The following is a 20,482-nucleotide window of genomic DNA, read 5'->3' on the forward strand; positions in this document are numbered from 1 at the left end:
AAATGGTATAGAGTGCCAGTACCATCGATGTGTTAAAAATAGAAGCACCTTTTCCAGCATGGTCACAATGCAAGGTGTCACTTGGTCTTTCTCCTCGTTCTGTGCTAAGAAACAACTACAGTTGGTGAGGTTGATAGGTGTCTAGTACTCAGACATTTGCACCAACAGATACTTGCCCTTATATTCGTATGCACATGTATTTATACAAATACACACACACACACACACACACGCACACACACACACACACACGCACGCACGCACACACACACACACACACACACACGCGTATAGCTCGTGGCCATGGATGACAGTCTGTGGTGCCATCTGGTGGAAAGTCAGCAGCAGCTCTACTGATATGTTAAAAAAATGGAAGCGCAGGTATCCTTAAAATAAGAAAGAAATTAATAAAACCCCCAAAGAAGGAGGGTCTGATTCATATGATTTATACCAGCTGCAATGTTTATCAAAAACCAATCAGTTCCAGTCTGTCTCAACAAACTAAAGCTTCTTACCTTGACCGTCCCAGACTGTCCCAGTCACTGATATGGATCAGCAGTCATTGATGAGCTTTTAAAACCACAAAATTTTAAATGAGCTATGGAAAAAAATTGTAAATACTCCCTGACATTTCTAATTGTCTCTGTCCCTGATTCTGTCTGAGGTAGATGAGTTGGAGTCTGGCAGATTTACTGGAACAGCAAACATCCTCAATGTCTGCATCTCATAGCGAACCTTTTTACAGTGAGCAAATATTTACATGCATACAGGCTCAGGTTTTTTTTTTTTTTCTGATGCCCTGTCAACTTCATCTGGCATTAATTGTCTCCATTTCTCTCAGTAGATGCAGTTCTTGGGATAGAAATGGGCTCCTAGAAAATAATAAGCAATAATTTATTTTAAAGATTGCTTGAGAGTAATGTTTGCCATCGAGACAGAGAAAAACAGTCTTCAGGTTTTATTTGAAGAAAAAAAAAAAAAAGTGGAGTTAAACTAGTCACTTTCTCCAAGACAGCTTTTTTCTTCAAGGACAGCACTCCCATCAGTACAGACCAAGGTCTGGGGGAATCTGCTCCATAAGAATAAGATCTAATTAGGCACCAGGTTATGCAAAATTTGGTCATTTGGGAATATTTTTTATACAGAGTTATTATATACTTCTAACAGTGTCTTTACAGTTATAGTGAGGACTAAGGACCAGGCATAACATTGTTTCTTTATGAACTCTCTTTGTGCTGCCTTTATTTCTGCCAAGGAAGCCTTAACAAAGAGTTCAAATGTTCATCAGTAAGAGTGGCAACATTCTAGCTTGTCCATACTCTTTTAAAGGTAGCTTGACTTATTTTTAGGTGAAAATCCTAGAATGATTTGGTTAATCAAACAATGACCTGGGATGTTTCAAAAAAGGCTGGAAATTTTCTCAAAGTGTGTCACAAAGAAAATACTCTGAAAAGCAGAGACTGTAAATACGCAGGTGAACAAGCACAAACACATGTCCATATACCAGCTGATAATTCGCTAATTTGCTTCTCGGTTGAGGCAAATGTCCTTCCTTCCTTCCTTCCTTCCTTCCTTCCTTCCTTCCTTCCTTCCTTCCTTCCTTCCTTCCTTCCTTCCTTCCTTCCTTCCTTCCTTCCTTCCTTCCTTCCTTCCTTCCTTCCTTCCTTCCTTCCTTCCTTCCTCCCTCCCTCCCTCCTTCCTTCCTTCCTTCCTTCCTTCCTTCCTTCCTTCCTTCCTTCCTTCCTTCCTTCCTTCCTTCCTTCCTTCCTTCCTTCCTTCCTTCCTTCCTTCCTTCCTTCCTTCCTTCCTTCCCTCCTTCCCTCCTTCCTTCCTTCCCTCCTTCCTTCCTTCCCTCCTTCCTTCCTTCCCTCCTTCCTTCCCCTTTGCCCATTCAGCAGTTGCCTATCACTTTCCTCCTTCCTTCTGAGGCTCTCACAGGGCTACATCCACCTCCTTGAAAGGCATCAAACCCTCTCAATAACACAGATGGAAAGGCAGTGGGAAAGAAAGGTGATAGGACTAAACATTAATCCCATCCCTGCTGAAATAACATGCTAATCCAATGGCAGTTTTTCTTGACAAAGAGGTAGCAAAATCTTGGATAAGATTTTAGGACTTGAATTGTGGTTCAATCATCTTTATAGCCAGCAAATTAAATTTACTTCTTGCCCTCCAAAACGTAGCCTTGCCAAATAGGTTCTCAAAGCTCAATCAAAACAAAAGGAAAAAGAAGTTAAGATTGCTTCTGTTTCTGCCATCACCGTATTTCTGCAATCCTTGCTTTTTGCTCTTGTTCCTTTGTTTCTCCTTGCTTATATTATGATGTCTGAATCACAGGCTTCTTGTATCCAGTGAACTCGGCAGAATAATTCTTATTGACTTTACTGAGTATAGAATTGGATTTACTGTCCATTTTTCTAATCTGTTAGATTACTTTCTTCCTGCTGTTTCTTTCCTTTATGTAAATAAACAATGAATATAGGGAAGTTGTGCTTATTGACTAATGTAATTGTTGGAAGAACAGAAGCTAAACAAAAACAGTAGCTATTTTGGGGAACACTTTTGGTACATTTTTAACAACATTTTGTCCACTATTTTGACTGATTAGAAGTGGTTCAAACAAACTTTCATTTACTACAGAAATTAAAGTTTTTTTCAATAACTGTAGCTCGCCCTTTCTGCATTTCTGTAACTGAGATTCTTCCCCACCCCACTCCCATCATTAAAATCCACTGGGAAAAATTGTCTATCTTTTTTTCTCCCAATTTTTCCTAACCAATCTCCTTGTTTTCTGCATAAGCCCAGAAATAATTACTGAGAACGGGGTCCTTCATTTGTAGGACAGTTCAGCAAGTTCAATGGTGAATGCCTGGAAGACCCTGTGATGTGCATTGTTACTATGATTAATGAGTCTCATTATTGATGCAGAACCATACATTTATACAGAATCTGTCAAGAATAAATAAAAGAGCGGTGTATTCTGCTAGGAAGAGTTACAGCAGGAAAATAGCAAATACTTTAAAAAAGGAAATCTGAACAGATAAACACATTACAAAACCAAGAACATGCTCCTGTCCCCTTTGTAGTTCTTGGGAATATTGTTTTTATGATGGGAAGGGGACTGGGCTCTTAGTGGTTATAAAACAAAACAAAACAAAACAAAATAAAAAAACCCCCACAAACACAAAACCAGGGCATAAATTAGAATTGGAATTTAACAAGGGAGTTGATTCATTTCCTCATAAAACCTTGAAAAAGTTATTTGAAGACAATTTGTTTATGAACACACACCTGAATTGAATTCTTACTGAAGAAGCTGAGAGTAAATGGGAAGGTGTCACAATTTTGAGGAGCAGGCAAGTGGGGGGTGTTGCATTTTAGCCTCAGTGGTTTCTCTGCAGGTTCACGAAGGAGCGTTATCACCTGCAGCTGCAGTGTGCTCTGTTCTCTGGGCAATGCTGCACATCCTCGCCCAACAGTAAACTCTGCTCATAGTGGCACAAACCTGGGCTATGTAAAGCAGGGGCTGGTGGCTTCTGTTAACCTGGGAAGTATTCAGGCAATCAACGGCAAAGAACATACACAGAATCACACACACAGAATCACACAGAATTGGCTAGGTTGGAAAAGACCTCAGAGATCATCAAGTCCAACCCTTGGTCCAACTTCAGCCCATTTACTAGATCATGGCACTAAGAGCCATGTCCAATCTCAGTTTAAAAACCTCCAGGGACGGTGAGTCCACCACCTCCCTAGGCAGGCCATTCCAATGCCTGATCACTCTTTCCGTAAAGAACTTCTTCCTAATATCCAGCCTAAACTTCCCCTGGCAGAGTTTAAGCCCATGTCCCCTTGTCCTATTGCTAACTGCCTGGGAGAAGAGACCAGTTCCCACCTGACTATAACTTCCCTTCAGGTAGTTATAGAGAGTGATGAGGTCACCTCTAAGCCTCCTCTTCTCCAGGCTGAACAACCCCAGCTCCCTCAGCCTCTCACCATAGGTCATGTGCTCAAGTCCCTTCACCAGTCTTGTTGCTCTTCTCTGGACCCGCTCCAGCACCTCAATATCTTTCCTGAACTGAGGGGCCCAGAACTGAACACAATACTCCAGGTGTGGCCTCACCAATGCAGAGTACAGGGGAAGGATCACTTCCCTTGTCCTGCTGACCACACTATTTTTGATACAGGCCAGGATACCATTGGCCTTCTTGGCCACCTGGGCACACTGTTGGCTCATGTTGAGCTTGCTGTCAATCAGTACCCCCAGGTCCCTTTCTGTCTGGCTGCTCTCCAGCCACTCTGTGCCCAACCTGTAGCGCTGAAGGGGGTTGTTGTGGCCAAAGTGCAGGACCCGGCACTTGGCCTTGTTGAACTTCATCCCATTGGAATCAGCCCATTTTTCCAGTCTATCCAGATCTCTTTGCAGAGCCCTCCTGCCTTCCAGCAGGTCGACACTGCCCCCCAACTTGGTGTCATCAGCAAATTTGCTGATGGTGGTCTCAATCCCCTCATCTAAATCATCAATAAAGATGTTAAACAGGACTGGACCCAACACTGACCCCTGGGGGACACCACTAGTGACTGGCCGCCAGCTAGATGCAGTCCCATTTACCAGCACTCTCTGGGCCCGGCCCTCCAGCCAGTTCTTAACCCAGCAGAGAGTGCACTTGTCCAAGCCATGGGCTATCAGCTTTTGAAGGAGTATATTATGGGAGACAGTGTCAAAGGCTTTGCTGAAGTCTAGATAGATCACATCTACAGCTTTCCCCTCATCCACTAGGTGGGTCACCTGATCATAAAAGGAAATCAGGTTGGTCAGACAGGACCTGCCCCTCCTAAACCCATGCTGGCTGGGTCTGATCCCTGGTCCATCCTGGAGGTGCTGTGTGATTGCATTCAGGATGATCTGCTCCATCACCCTGCCAGGCACCGAGGTCAGGCTGACAGGCCTGTAGTTGCCAGGGTCAGCTTTGCAGCCCTTTTTGTGGATTGGGGTAACATTTGCCAGTTTCCAATCATTTGGGACCTCCCCAGTGAGCCAAGACTGTTGGAAGATGATGGAGAGCGGCTTGGCGAGCTCTTCTGCTAGCTCCCTCATCACCCTAGGATGGATCCCGTCTGGTCCCATAGACTTATGAGGATCCAGATGGCTCAGTAAGCCACCAACTATTTCCTCTTGGAATACAAGGGGACTATTTGGCTTCCTATTCCTGTCAACCATCTCCAGAGGCCAGTTATCCTGAGGGCCATCTGTTTGACTGGTAAATATTGAGGCAAAGTAGGTATTAAGTACCTCAGCTTTCTCCTCATCTTTGTTAACTATATTTCCCTCAAAGTCCAGTAGAGAATGGAGGTTTTCCTTGCCCCTCCTTTTGTTATTAACATATTTAAAGAAGGACTTTTTATTATCCCTAACAGAATTGGCCAAATTAACTTCAAACTGCACTTTTGTTTCCCTGATTTTTTTCCTGCACGATCTAGCTATTTTCCTAAATTCTTCATAGGTAGCCAGCCCTTTTTTCCACAGTCTGTAAACTCTCTTTTTATTTCTGATTTCCTTCAAAATCTCCCTGTTTAGCCAAGCCGGTTGTCTTCCCTGTCAGCTAGCCTTTCGGCGCACTGGTATAGCCTGATCCTGTGCCCTCAAAACCTCCCGCTTGAAGTATGTCCAACCCTCCTGGGCCCCCTTGTTTTTAAGCATTGTTTCCCAGGGTATGCTCTGAACTAGACTTCTGAATAGGCAAAAATCTGCCCTCCGGAAGTCCAGTGTAGAGGTTTTATTGGTGGCTCTCCTTGCATCTCTAACTATTGAAAATTCTATTATTTCGTGGTCGCTATGCCCCAGGCGGTCGCCAACCACTACATCTCCCACCAGCCCTTCTTTGTTTGTAAACAGTAGGTCTAGCAAGGCCTTACCCCGGGTAGGCTCATTTACCAGCTGATGAAGGAAATTGTCCTCTATACACTCTAGGAAATTCCTAGACTGCCTCTTCTGTGCAGTATTGAGCTCCCAGCAGATATCTGGCAGGTTAAAGTCCCCCACAAGAACAAGGGCTGTCGATTTTGAGACATCTGCCAGCTGCTTGTAGAATAATTCATCTCCTTCATCATCCTGGTCGGGTGGTCTATAACAGACACCCACAAGGACATCAGCCTTGTCGGACTTGCCCCTGATTCTGGTCCACAGGCACTCAACCTTGTCACTACTGACCTCAAGTTTAACAGAGTCAAGAGACTCTCTAACATATAAAGCCACCCCTCCACCTCTCCTGCCCTGCCTGTCTTTTCTGAAGAGCCTGTAGCCACCCATAGCAGCACTCCAGTCATACGAGTCATCCCACCACGTTTCTGTGATGGCAACTATGTCATAGCTTTCCTGCTGCACGATGGCTTCCAGCTCCTCTTGTTTGTTGCCCATACTGCGTGCATTAGTGTACATGCACTTCAAGTGGGCTGCTGATTTCACTCTTAATTCAGGCTTTTTGTCCTTAGGCTGATCTTTGGAGATTGGGATTTAGAAGTATTTGCCTTGCAAGTTTAGATATCCACCTCTGCCTGGGGTTCACAGATGGGAACCACAGTCATTTCACCTGGGGCCTCAAGAACAGTCAGGGAGATACAGCAGAAAACTCCTTCAGGGATTTGGGGATTCCATATTAAAAAAATATGCTTATCCTATGGGTCAAGATGACTCTTCTTTCAGCGGTTTTTGGTTGTAAAAATGTAGGTGTATCATCTGATTTTGTGCAACATGGAATGTATCTCTTAAGTCACTACAAGGTTTCAAAAGACAATATGGAAAAAGTGAGACCAAAACTCTCAAGAAAACCTTCAAATGCTGTCACTGCCTGTAGAAGTGAAACCTAACATCATGGAAGAGTACAAAATAAGAAAAAAACAAAACAAAACACCAAACAAACACAAAACCCAAAACAAACATGAAACTCAAAGCAAGTCACACATGGATGCTGTATTAGTCAACAGGGAGGGAAGGAATAGGATCAGAAATTTTTCAAAGCTGAGGCAAGAGGGGATATACAGCAGCATTTATTCCTCCATACCCCAAAGTCATAAGAACACCTTACAATCCCCCATGCATCACATTTCTTCTTCTGAAATCACCTCTGTCCTTCCTGTGTCCTCACACCATTCTCAAAGGCATAAATGAGGCTCCTCCATGCCTGATTCTTCAAGACTGCTCTTGAGTTGCTCCCTCTGTGGTTGAATTCTGTAAGGTTTCCCGTTACGTGTAGCGTTCAGCGTAGCGACTCCTTCAGCTGGCACCTCTCACAAGTTACTTCTGGCTTCATTCTTAATACACCTCATGGGTATTTCCATTGCCTTTTCTGAGCCTTAGTTACCAAAAATGTGCCTGGGCAGCATCAACTGACACTAAAATGATTTCCTCTTTAATGTCAATTGAAAAATGAGTTCCGCTTCTTGCTCCAAACATCACTTTCATGTCAGTTATTTCAAGAACCCAGGAGAGTTTTATTAGAGCAACCAGCTGCCATGGGTGGAATGGTGCCCGGTTGGACCAGGCTCTGCTAGCACGCACTCAGCTGTTACTGGCGGGCTGCTTTTTGAGTGCTCAATACCTATAGGAACACCAAGTATTTTGAATAGATCCGCGTTTGGTAGGAAGTGGAGAGAGTGCTGCAGGGGCTACTGTGCAGACACAAGAACTAGTGAAGTTTATTGCAAGGAAAGAAGGATTGGGGGCTTCTTAAATGGGAGAGGACCAAGAGGCGTTTTGTTGCTCATTATGGTGAAAAGATTCCCCTACTTAGGTCTTCCTCTGACCTCTGTACAGAGATCGTTTTTCCTGTCTAGTGACTTGCATTCACATACTTTTTATTCTCCATAGACCACATCTTTCTGCTGTGTCTGTTGCACCAAATGGCACCTGCAGCCATTAAAAATGAGGGCAACGAACGCCCAAGTTCACATTGGCATGCACTGAGGCAGATCAAGTATACAAGCACGTTTTACGCATATGCCTTGCTACTAAGCAGTTTTTATTACTGAAAGTGTCGTGGGAAGAAAGAAACAGGTTGTCAGTTGAGTGATTTGCTTTTTGATTTGAGTTCTGAGGATCAGTTAAAGTTTAAAGAAGATTGAAGATAATTCCACATAGAGTCCCTGTATCGTAAAACTATCAGAGGTCTGTTTACATACATGTCCATACAGTGCCTGTCTTAAATCACATTTTATAAATGGGCAAAAGCAAGCAGAACTCTGCAGAGGATTGAGAGCAGCCATCTTTCTTGCCTCTGATCAGCATCTTAGCCTACAAACAAAATTATCACACAAGTGTGAATCTTAAAGTGTGCATTTTTTAATTTATTTATTTCTTTTAATTTAGGAAGCACGCCATTTCAGGGTGCAGTTCCATTTATGGTTTTGTTTTGCCTTTTTTTTTTTTTTTAAGCTTTATTATTTGAAATTAAGTTACTTCCATGTCATCTTGCTTGGTGTATCAGTGACACGGAAGAAGTCAAGAGAAACAAGTCTGAAATACTCAGGGCTACAGCAGTCTCATTCACTGTATTTCTACTCATGTCTATAGCCAGGTGTAGCTGTGCTGCTGCAAAGTCTGGCTGTGTGTGCTTAGGGAGGGCAGGCAATGAGTAACTGAGGGAAGAAAGGGACTGGGGCTTTATTTTATAAATAATTTCTTTTGGATCATTGTAGGTATCACTACTGGGAAAAGTAATCCTGCTATAAAATTTTTCATCCCGTGTTTCTGAGCCCTTGTTACAGATAAAGTGAATGCTTGTCTGTGCCACAGTGAGTAGGAGACAATTTTTTGGGCCAGGTGTTGGTGTCCTGCTATGTGACATTCAGGTTTCCTTGTTCTCTCCTAGCCTGCGTGCACCTCAGCCATCCATCCTGCTTCAGTCCTTTCCCTTCTATCTGTGAGCAGAATTAATCAAAATTATTTACTAATTCATTCACCAGCTCATCCTTAGTCTTCTTCAACCTTCCTAGACTGTAGCTGCCTCCAAGGAGAGGCAAAATGGGGCAGGGCCTGACCAGCCTTCTTTTGGGAAGTTTGTCCATTTTCATCCCTTTTCATCCATTTAGCTACAGTCTTTAATAGCTCTACTCAGCAGACGAAGTGCTTTGGGACAAAATAACCCAAGAAGTCCCAGTGTGGTTAATAACCAAAGAATCCAGTGTGGTTACAGCTTGGTACTTATGCCGTGGGTACTTTTTGAAGGTTTCTCCTAGGTGCTGTGCAGGCAAGTAATGGAAATCACCTCAAAAAGCTCACACACTGCATACCAGACAGGATGCTATGTGTGGATGGGACAGATAAATGAGCTGGACGTGGATCGGAAGGAGAAGGAAGTGATAATAAAATAAACTAGAATTTAGCTGAAGGGCAGATGTTTTTGCTTTTGCAGTTCTCTGATCCTGGATGACCACAGCAGTAGGAAGTTTCTGACACCTTTTTTTTTGGCGGAGAGGAGACAGGGAGGATTTGTTCCCTCCTACTTTCTGTCAGCAGAAGCTGGTTACAAGAGCTGAAACATATTACAGTAATAAACATATTTCACACAGCCAGGGCTGGCAAATGGAAGGATTATGGCTGCAGCCCAAGGAAGTCCTTGACATGGAAGGAAACCCTCTTTGTCCAGGGGCCTCTCGTGCTTCTGTGCGTGGGTAGATTCTCCATCAGAAGTACAAACACTGTTGCCAGCATGCAGCGAGCACCAAAAGGATTGTGTTCAAAGGGAAAGCAAGTAGAAAATGTGATTTGCAAAAAACACCTCCAATGCAACCTCTGCTCCCAGTGCAAAAGACAGAAGACAAGACAATTTTATGGTTAGCCCACTGCACAAGTCCTTAAAGAAAAAAGGTTCCCACCTAGATTATGTTCAAGTGAGGTCCTTCTCTACAAAGACAATTCAGTTTCCTTTTGTAGCAAGAAACAGCTCTGCGGTGAGCATCCTGTCTCAGTCATTGCCACAGACAACATCCAACGCTAGTCAGAGGAAGTTTAAAGCTTTAGCACCATTTAAAGCTCAGTCAGGCCTCCAATGAAAGGTTTTTTTGATTGAAGAACTATCTCATCCAAGCCATACAGTTCTGCACAAGGGTGAACCATAAACCTCAAGATGCATTTGGTGGCAGCACTTTCACCAGCGGAAACTACTGAGTAACTATTTTTCTAAACAGCAGTAGGTGTTTCTTCTGAGCATGTTTTCTTCTGGAAAAAAAAAAGTAAGTGGATATTCTCCAAAAACTGTCAGCTGCAAACAGCTGTTTACATCCCAAAGCCCTCACAGTACAATCAATACGTGAAAAGAGAAAAGGATTTTGGAAAGCAATCCTCAAACTCCATGCTAATGCCAGCTATTGCTGTGAAAAGTAACCGGTAATGCTGAAGCCCATGGTACTCAGCTGTGTTTGAGGGTCTAGCAGGAATCTGGATCACTTAATGGATTAAGCAGATAATTTGTCCTTCACCTCATAAGCCTAGGAGAACACTTCTTGTCTTCACACAGTACCCAGTGGAAACTGGGGCCCCTGTGTGTTACTCTAACAAATATTTATTTGCTCATTTGGAAGCATTCACAGGACATAATGACAAAGAGAAACAGTTGAGAAACAGGGAAGTGACACTGCAAAAATGAACTTTTTTTTTTTTTCAAGTGGTAAATTTGGGGATGTCTTGAAGACTCACCTCTACAGCAAGAAAGCCAGACTGCCAGGGTGGTTGTTAAGACAACCGCAGCAAAAGCTGAGAAAGGAAGCATTAGATCACATCTCCTCTTCTCCTGATGGCTTAGTTCTGTCCACTGTGCAGTGGACATTCAGGCTCAGGTGAGCATTTGAGTGGCTATGAATGAGAAGACACATGTATGTTTAGCTATGCCAATGGCTGCATAGTGCACCTGGAAACCCATACACACAATTTGAATTCTGTTGGCTGGCTATGCATGCCTCCCAAGCAAGAGAATAGAGAGTGAGGGAAGCTTTAAAGAACTCAGATTTCTCTATTGCTTTACATTTTTCAAACAAACCACTTGTTCCTTGCTTTTCTGCAGCTACTGGTTGCTGTGTCTTGGTATCAACTGATGAGACTGGCCTACTCCTCTGCTCCTGCTTCCTTCTCTGTACTAAAAAGCCATTTGGTGGTGGCCAAGCACCTCCACATGTCACCCAAATTAAACAGAAAATAATCAAGTAATGCTCAGAGGAGCCCAAGTTCCACTACAAAGTATTTCATTTGAGATTGACACTGGGTAGAAGTTGCTGTACCTGATGAAGAGAGCATCCTAGTGGGCTGCTGTGTGGTGTAGCGCAACTGTTAATAAGGAGGAAATGATTTCCGAGAGAAAAATGTGGGATTAGATCCCACAGGAATGATGTTCAAGGAACTTACACAATTTTTACTTGGCTGTGTATCAACGGCTGAATTCCACACAAGATAGATAATATACTGCCTAGTAATAAGTGGTGAAATAACCCAAATAATAGGTGTAAATCATGCTTTCTATCTTTTTCTCAGACACTTCTATTTTTCAGCAGTGTTTAAATGCTGCAGAGCTTAAGGCCTCAGCTAGCCACACTATAAACCCAAACCAGTTCAACTTCTAAGAACAGCTACATCATTGAAACTAGATCAATTTTCAACTCCACCCTTTAAAATGGTGCCCATATCCAGTAGATTATTTAGTTATCATTTATGTCCCTCCACATAAGCTCAGTGCCATACCAGTGCAAAGTAAGCTGCTTTTGGCAGAGGTTTATACACACAATTTTTAAAGGAAGGAAGTGGTTTGATCACAACATCTTTCCTCCAAAGCAGATTTCTTCAGGAAGATCATAACATTGGTAAACAAACCTTGCTGACCACATTTCTATTTCTCTGAACTGACAGGTTCTGGGAGGGCTTAGGTAGAGAGCTGTGTGTCTTCTGCTTCCCATATCAACACGACTGCCCGGCGCGCAGCAGCGGCTGCTGCAGCCTGTCTGGATGTGCCGGGCAGCACGTACCCACCAGGTGGATTTACTGTTTGCCTGGCACAACCATGCCCTCCTGTGCACAGCCTCAGGATTACTCCTACCAGACATTAGTTATTGCTGTGGCTTGTACTCTGCTAAGTCAAATGCAGAGTTTTGCACAGCGTACAGCCTTCTCCTGAAGACCAGACTGACAACACTGGGGCAGAGAGCCAAGGCACAGAGAAGGGCTGTGGCAAGTTTACCAACAGTGAGGCAGACACTTAGATTTATATCTTGGTTTGTTTGCCACTTCCAGTAATTTCTGCTGCAGTCCTGTTCTGCTCCTGAACCTTTGCTTCTGTGTTTGCTGATCATTATCAGCACATTGAGACCTTGCCCTCAATTTGCAATCTCTGGGCACTCCAAATAAACCAAATAAAATGTATTTAAATGTGCTAAGTGTGCAATTATCCTCAGTTTATTGCTTTGTTTTGTTTTTTTTTAATCCCTCTCTGCCTGAAATCTCAGGTAGTGATAATCAGAGCACATGGCTTTCTCCACATGGAACCCTGGACTTCCATTCCAGAAGCAGATTACTGATAAATGCAATCATGTCCTTCTAGAAGGAACATACATCATACGTTACAAAGGCCCATTTGTCCTTGTTATTTTAACTCTATAGTATAGATAGGGTACTCAGTGTTAAATACAATAATATAATTGACTTTTTTTTTTTTTTTGACACTGATGGTGGGACCAGGAGGTTGAGAGGAGAAATCCTTACCTGCACTTCTGCGGGAGATATTGCAAGCCCCCGCTTAGCGTGGTTCTGAATGCACGCAGCCAGCCAACAAAATCAAAACCACCAACACCACAGTTGTTAGCGATACCCTCGTTAGCAGAATTTGAAGCAGAATGATCTTGGAAATGCAGCGATCCTGGAAGTGACAAAGATGAACCTGAATGCCAGAGCATAAACTATAAACCACCTTGGCACCACCTGTGTTGGTGGGATGAAGTGTCTGACTTACTGCTGCTCTCCCAAGGCCCCTCAGCTACCAGAATGCCAGGCAGGCTGGAGCTTCAGCCTCCTGCCTTCCTCCTTCTCTCACCGTCTTCACAACCAGCAGCAATGGACATCTCAGCACCGGCTCAATTGAAAAAATTCTCACCTGCTTCCTCCTCCCTATTCCTCCATCTTCTAAATATTTCTTTGGGCTTTTCTGATTAGGCTGAACGGAGTGAGAAGCTCACCTGTAGATATTTCACTGGGCAGAAAGAATGAGAAGGAAAGTGTGCAGGCAATCCCATGAAACATGTTTAGTGCTGAAGGAGACAGCCATGTTCCTGGTCAGTAAAACAGAGCACTCAATGATTTCCAACCTGTGAATACATCTCCTTGGCTGGGGAGGAGAGTTACTGGACACTTCCAGCCCAGCCTTGCCTTTGTCACAGAGACGGCCCTTGTGGGAAGAAATGCACATGGTAACATGGGAGTTGCTGACTGAAGCAGCCAGATGGCTGTCTTGTTCCTCGTGAGATGTGGCTGAGGAGGTAATCTACTGTCATGGTCCTTTTCAAGATGAAGTATGTATGGCTTGCACTACCGCGGCCTAGGCTGTACTTACTCTGCAAAGAAAGTTTTTCAGTCTTCCATGTGGCAACTCTTTGAAATAAGCCTCAGAAACAGGGGCGATATTCTTTTAGCAGGTGAGCACAGCTGAGAGCCCAGACAGCAGATACCTGTATTATATACTCAGTCCTGGGATGAGAACAACTTTCTCCTCTATTTCACCTTCTCACATGTGGGTGGCTGTGCTGCTGACAGGGCAAGAGAGCCGTCCTGTCTCTCAGATTCTTTCCCTCCAATTGGGGAAGTTGCAGAGGTGGCAGACTTTGCTGCCAAGCCCTTCCACTCCCTCTGTGCTCAGCACAAGCGCCACGGTTTTGGGAAGCCTCTGCAGAAAGGTGCTACAAGAACACAGAGTCACCCAACTCTTTTCTTTCTTTATTTTTTTATTGAAAGCTTCATCAAAGAAAACAGAAGTTTAAACCTAACATCCACTGATCTACAGAAAGCCCCAGGAGTGGGAAAATGGCAGCTATTAGGATTGTGGTACAAATGGAAAACATAAAAAAAAAAAAATCATAGCAGTACAGATCTTTCAAAGACATTCTGAGACATCAGCACACAGATGCTCTTATAAATAAGATTCATAATTTAATGTATCACAGAGGTTCTGTATTCTACATTTTGGCTACAGTGAGGTCTGTAAGGGCTTTAAAGAACCTCTGTCCCATTCCGGTGACGCATGTTTTCTTGATAGTAAATTTGTCTGCTTTCAAAGCTGTTTTGATTTTTCTTACAGACAGAATCTGTTAATTCTCCTTTAAAAAGGAAATCAATTAAAAATTCCTATATGAATTCTGTAAGCTTCCTGGTTTTACATAAAATTTTGCCTCCAAAAGATAGTAGAATTTTCTTCCACTCTGGAATACAGCATATTTAATAATACTTTAGTTACATAAACCTCATGTTCTCTTCTCTAGGCTGTATTTTTGGGCTTTTAAAAATACAACAGACTGTAAATTTCACCAAATTAATAAAATTACTATCCAAGAGAAAGACACTTAAAGGCAGAAAATTAATGTTGGGCAGATACTCTCTTAAGGACAACATATCCAGATCTTAGAAGGTGCTTACGCCTTGCAGGCTTTGGCCCTACAAGGTAAAATGCCTGTGTGAACCTATCAAAGGCTGATATTTTTCACTTCATTACGCATTTTGATTAAGATGAAAGAATTCAGCTGTCACTGTTGCAGAATTAACAACTGAAATAAACACAAGAATTTTTCTCATCATAGAAAGCTAAACCAACACTGGGATTACTTTTTTTTTAAACAGCTTTTCTCTCATAGTTTTTTGTTTAATGTCAACAAAAAGCATGTTAATAAAGGGGAGAAGAAAGGGTCTCTTCTGCCTGCTTTGAGGCACAAAGGTGAATAAATCTCTGGGGTACATACAGCGCTCTAGCCTATGTGGGTGACAGGAGCAATATAGAAAAAGTTGCTGCTCTTTTTGAGGGGAAAATAACTCTCCTTACACTGCTGCTGCTTGGTGAGATTCTAGGAATCTGCTCCACTGAGAGAGAAGCCTGCTGCTCACTCAGCCCTCCTTCTGAGAAAGTGTGCGTGCATGATTGTATGTATGTGTATGAGAAATGAAAGGAATCATCGTTACCAGAGTCAATCGCCATTAAACAGAAAAGACTAATACACCGAATGTCAGCATTTTTGTTGTTTTCTGTTTCGCGTTTCCATCACACCGTGACTGTTTTCTTAGTTTACGTTGGCTACTGAGAAAGACCAGGAAAATCCCTTACCCTAGGGCACTTCTTTTACATCCGGACCAATTTCATGTTAAATAAAGTTTTGAAAGGAAATGTTGACCGTGCGTGTATCAAACATTACTATCTTCAACTACCACATTTGGTCTCATCACTAAAAGTGGACTGATTCATTACTCTAAGCACATTATCACTCTTTAGCATGACTCCTGGTATAGGTGGAGCTCAGCGAGTCTGTCTAAACCTGTTTTCCTCATGTCAACCTCAGCATTAAAATAAAGTGGCACAAGGAGCACCATCGAGTTTTAAATCATGAAGCATGGCAATTTGCTTAACACTTAGTATCAGTCTTGTCCTTCAGTACCACACACAACATAATATAGATCCAAATACTATGACATATTAAAAATAAACTTTATTACAATGCAGGCTTCCTCAAATTTGCTGAGTTTTGGTACACATACATACATAAATAATACCCTTCGTTCGACTTTTACTTGAGTAAAAATCCATTCAAATGCTTCAGCCCACTGCCCATTGAAAGTTTAAGCCCTCACTTCTCTAATCACCAGCCTTTATCTTCCAAAGCTGGGCATGCATCCATAGCAGAAGATGATACAATGTGATGCAATTGCTCCCAAATATGCCTCATTTTGCATTAACGTGGATTTCTTGACCAACACATCCAAGGCAGTCTCTTGGTAAACAGAACTATACAAGTAAGCACAAGCTACGGACATTTCAAGAGTCTGTTTCACTGGAAGGCAATAAGAGGACATTCACAATTTGAGGCCTGACTGTCACAGGTGAAAAGTGCTTACAAAACCAGCAGTAGAGCCAGATAGGAAGAAGAGTCCCTCAACAATCTCACTGGGAACAGTGGGACTTTTCAGTGCCCTGATCTACGCTCAGGTCAGCACCTGCAAATATAATACTCTCTTCAGTTCCGCTGTATCCACTTATTTTCTCAATGTTAAGTGATGAGCCCAGGTATTCAGAATTTTCTAGCCATAACTTTTTTTTTTTTTTTTTTTTTTCTGACACCCATTCTGAATTTATCTTTAAGGTAAAAACAAAAATACCAAACCTGAACATTCAGATTCGACTATTTACAAGTATTTAGGTGTGATGGAAAGTACATACGCAGTTCAGCTTATGGATCTGACGTTACTTCTAGACCTCTGGGCCAGGCACCATTGCCTTAGACTTCTAAAGTTGTTTCTGCAACCTTTCAGGAACCCTCCTGATATTTAAAGCTAAATTGGTAAGACAGACATAGATATTGACTTTACAAATTCAGGTCTTCAAGAAAAGAAAAAAAAAAAAGGAAAACAGACACTCAAACAGATAACAATAATAAATTTCCAAAATATCTGATTAGCCAGAACATAAAGAAAACCAGTTTAAGATTTCAGAGGCCACAAAGTATTCCTGTGCTATGACAACACCCATGCAGCAAGTGTGTTGCTCTTCCACTGTTCTCTTTTATCTCATCTTTAACTTTTACAAATTAGTTACCACTTTCTAAGCATTGTGTACATTCCAAATAAGTTTTTTTCTTACCTTATGATCTATGACTGTTTATATTCAAGGCTTGCATTTTTTATAGACTTTCAAGTACCAGTTCACTGTTTTTTGGGGGATCAGTAAGATGATCTGTTTTATTTAGGGGATCCATATTCTTTCCTCTTCTTCCTCTACTTCTTTGCTTTATTTATTTTGATCTCAAACACTATTAAACATTATAGCATGGAAACAAAAGGGAACAAGTCTAACACAGAATGCACTTGAAACATTTTAAAGTGACAGGCATCATGATATCGTGTTGCCTATCTGGCTTAATAAAAAACACTGAGATTGTTTAACTTTCTTTGCTGAAAAACATAAGAAAATGTTTCTGAATGTATAAATAAAGCAGCAGAGTTCTGAATAGAAACAAGAAGGTACCTCAGCATATTCATCAGCCACATGGTAGCTACCTTGTAGCCTCATTGTTGATAATAAATGAGACTTTTTGTGTGTCACATTAGAGCTAGCACAAAAACAAATGTGTTTATTTCATATTTAACTGACTTGTGCCTGGGGTTATCTCTACTTGTACAAAGAATTCAGAGAGAGACAGAAAGAGACTACGTGTAGAAAGGAAGAAAATAAGGCTAGATCGATTTTCTTTCCCCTTCTATGCCCTCCAAAGAAAGAGGGAACCTTTATCCAAGGACAAAATTCAAGTGCCACTCTCCAAAAGCAACAAGTAATGAGAAAGCATGTGAAACCAAAAATTTGGGTTTTCTTGTTTTTCTGTTTGTTTTTTTTTTTTTTTTTTTTTTTTTTTTTCCTGAATTGAAAACAGGTTGTGGGTGTTGTTGTTCTTTTACTTTGGCATCACCTGGTTTTCAGAAGCACTGAATATCAACAACAATTCTGGAGAAAGCAGAAGTTTTACCACTTCTGAAAATCAAGCCCTCTTCCTCTGGTGAGGAACCACATGAACTCCCATTTCTCTCTTTTCTACGTTGCATATCTAGCAGCCATTTACTTGGGAAACCCCCTCCCCCCCACACTACGTTAAAAAATACGATCTTGTTTTATCAATTTAAAAAAATAATTGTGTTCTTTTCCCCATAGAAGTCAGGTTAGGGAAACACAGAACTCTTTTTAGAATTGGGCAGCTGAATCAGATCGATCCAATATATATGCTTAAATTTCAATCTTTTTAATGGATACCCTGTCTCTAATGCACCACAATAAATGTGATGAAGCTTCCCCTCTCTTCTGGATGGAGGAAAGTTTCAAAATGTTTGGTTTAATTTTTACATCTAGTTATATGTCTATGTATGCATATATTCAAAAGCTGCTTCTCTTCTGCCTCCTTAAGGAAAAAAAATCATCTTTTGGCTCGATTCTCACCTTTTTGTTTGTTTGTTTGTTTGGAAAAAAAGTCAGGGCCATAATAAAGATTTCTCTATGGTAAAGAAGTGCATTCTTAAAACAGGTTTCAGTGGGTTCAAGTTAGCTAGTGTCTTCTTTTGCCTAATCATACTAATTAGTGATTGTCAGCCAACATATTAAGACAACAAAAACCATAGCAGAGAAGAATGATTTTTCACTTCCTGCCTGCATGACAATACTAAGTCGTTTTCAACGTTTCTGCTTGCATGGGAGAGCTAAAATGAGAACAAAGCTCAAATTTGCTTTCTTCTGCATCTATCTGGCAATTAAAACGCATCGCTGAAAAACAATCGCAGAATTAAGGTGGCTCCATGCTGGACGATGACAAAGACTGAGGTGAAGAAATGAATCTGCGGTACGTCGGGATTCAGAAGGAAGACTGTTGTTTCAGTAGAAATACCAAAGATCAGGCAATTTAACAGAAAAACGCCTCAAAATTAAAGCCCACCTGGACAGATCAGTTGGTAACCCACTCCCCCTTGCTTTGGGGTGTTCTCCAAAGCTCACCATCAACAAGCTTCTAATACCAACTATTCTGAAATTTCCACTATAAACATATGCAGTATGTAAAACACCAGTGGAAGATAGTTTAAACAAACAAGAAAGTAAGAACTGGTCCGGCCATGTAGGTCAAATAAAGATAAAAAAAAAAAGAAAAAAACCTCTATCTTCTGGACTGCGTTAGGGTGTCACTTCATCTTTGGTATAAAATAGGCCATCCATAGGCTGCATTTGTTCACAACTAGGAAAGACTACAGAAATTGTCAACAATTTCTTCTATCTATTGCTTTTTTTGCACTTTTTTGACCATAAGCTCCTATCTACTTAAGTTTTTTTTAATGCTCTTAAGCTAGGTTTTTGCAATGTGACAAGCAAAGCAGACTAAAAACTTCTTAAAGCTCATAAAAAAGACTGCAGATAAAAAGCACTAATGCTTTTGCTAGCGATCACGCTTTGTAAATAAAAAAATCTGCATTCTGCAAGAAAAAAACCCTGCATTCTCTATAATGCAGCAAGTTTTTTTCTCAATTCAATAACTTTACTGTAAAATGCTTTAGCCTTCTAGAATTTTTTCTGTCAACACTTAAGACAAAGTTCATAAAAGTCCCAGCATTTTTCCAATCCTTTCAGTTGCCACAGTTCCTTTATCATCAACTTTTCTTCAAAAGAAGAAAATCATTTTCTTTTAAACTGTACAGTTTATTTTTTGTTCACCCCAAAAACTCAGTCTATTAAACTTCTGCACCAGCACCGGTGTGAGCAGTTTCAATTCATTCTCGGGTTTTCTAACAAGACGTTGACAGCTTGCCTTGAGAGCCTTTGACGTCCTTAAAATTAAGGCAATTAAGATTCAAGATAAACCTTACCTAAACATTTCTTAAAAAAAAAACCTCAAAAAACAAAAACCCAAAAAACCACTCTAGATTTAAAACAAGAAGAAAAATAAAACGAGAGAAAAGAAGTAGCTTAATTTTTGAGGAAGACAATTGGTTTTCATCTCAACTTGCTCCCTCTTGACATCATCAGTTTTTCTGTTAAAAAAACAAACAAACAAAAGAACAAATAACCTAGCTACACCTCCAGGAAAATTCTGAATTCGAATGTTCCTCCAGATGAAATGTCAACCCAGTGTTTTTCCTCTGGGTTTTTTCTTTAGTTGAAAAAAAAAATAGCAAAAATAAAATTGTCAGACTACATGACGGAACCATTTGCACAGCACATAAAAACACTGTTTTGTTTTCGTTGGGAAAGGTAGGAAAAAAAAAGCATTCATTTGACGCCTGTGCAAACTGGAAGCCAACTTCTTGTTCAGTGAAGTTTCTCCATTCAAGGCAAAGATTTCAGACCGACATTCTTCAGTCCTGTTTATTGTCTGTAAAAACAATTGAATTAAAGTGGTCATTATGTCGAAACAACTTTGAAACAGGCTCCTCTCTTTTTTTTCCACCCAATTCCCTTTAAAAATTATCCAAGCTAAACTAACTTTGCAGCTGTTTAAATACGATACCACCACTAAGCTGAAAATAGTCAGGCAGAAGAAGTGAACTCCTGCTTCGGGGACGTTAACACATCCTACGCAGAAGAATTTACTCTTTTCAAAGCTATGCTTAATGGGCAGTCTAACTACACTGAAACGAGATGAATACATGGCTTAACACTGTGTAAATATTTCAAGAGTAATACAATAAGAAAGCGAATATTTTCATAATAATAAGTGGTACTATTTT

General features: G+C 41.3%; 1 protein-coding gene across 1 annotated transcript in view; it reads right to left on the minus strand.

Annotated features, from left to right (window-relative positions):
- Positions 1-13,956: 13,956 nt before the first annotated feature.
- RBMS3 (RNA binding motif single stranded interacting protein 3) overlaps positions 13,957-20,482 on the minus strand; it is a 718,223-nt gene continuing 711,697 nt past the window's right edge. Inside the window, exon 16 of the mRNA XM_065830560.2 lies at positions 13,957-20,127. Within this exon, the coding sequence (XP_065686632.1) occupies positions 20,121-20,127 (7 nt within the window). The 3' untranslated portion in view covers positions 13,957-20,120. The remainder of the gene's footprint in view (positions 20,128-20,482) is intronic.

The sequence above is a fragment of the Patagioenas fasciata genome, chromosome 2 (genome assembly GCF_037038585.1).
Source record: "Patagioenas fasciata isolate bPatFas1 chromosome 2, bPatFas1.hap1, whole genome shotgun sequence".
Classification (NCBI taxonomy): Eukaryota; Metazoa; Chordata; class Aves; order Columbiformes; family Columbidae; genus Patagioenas; species Patagioenas fasciata.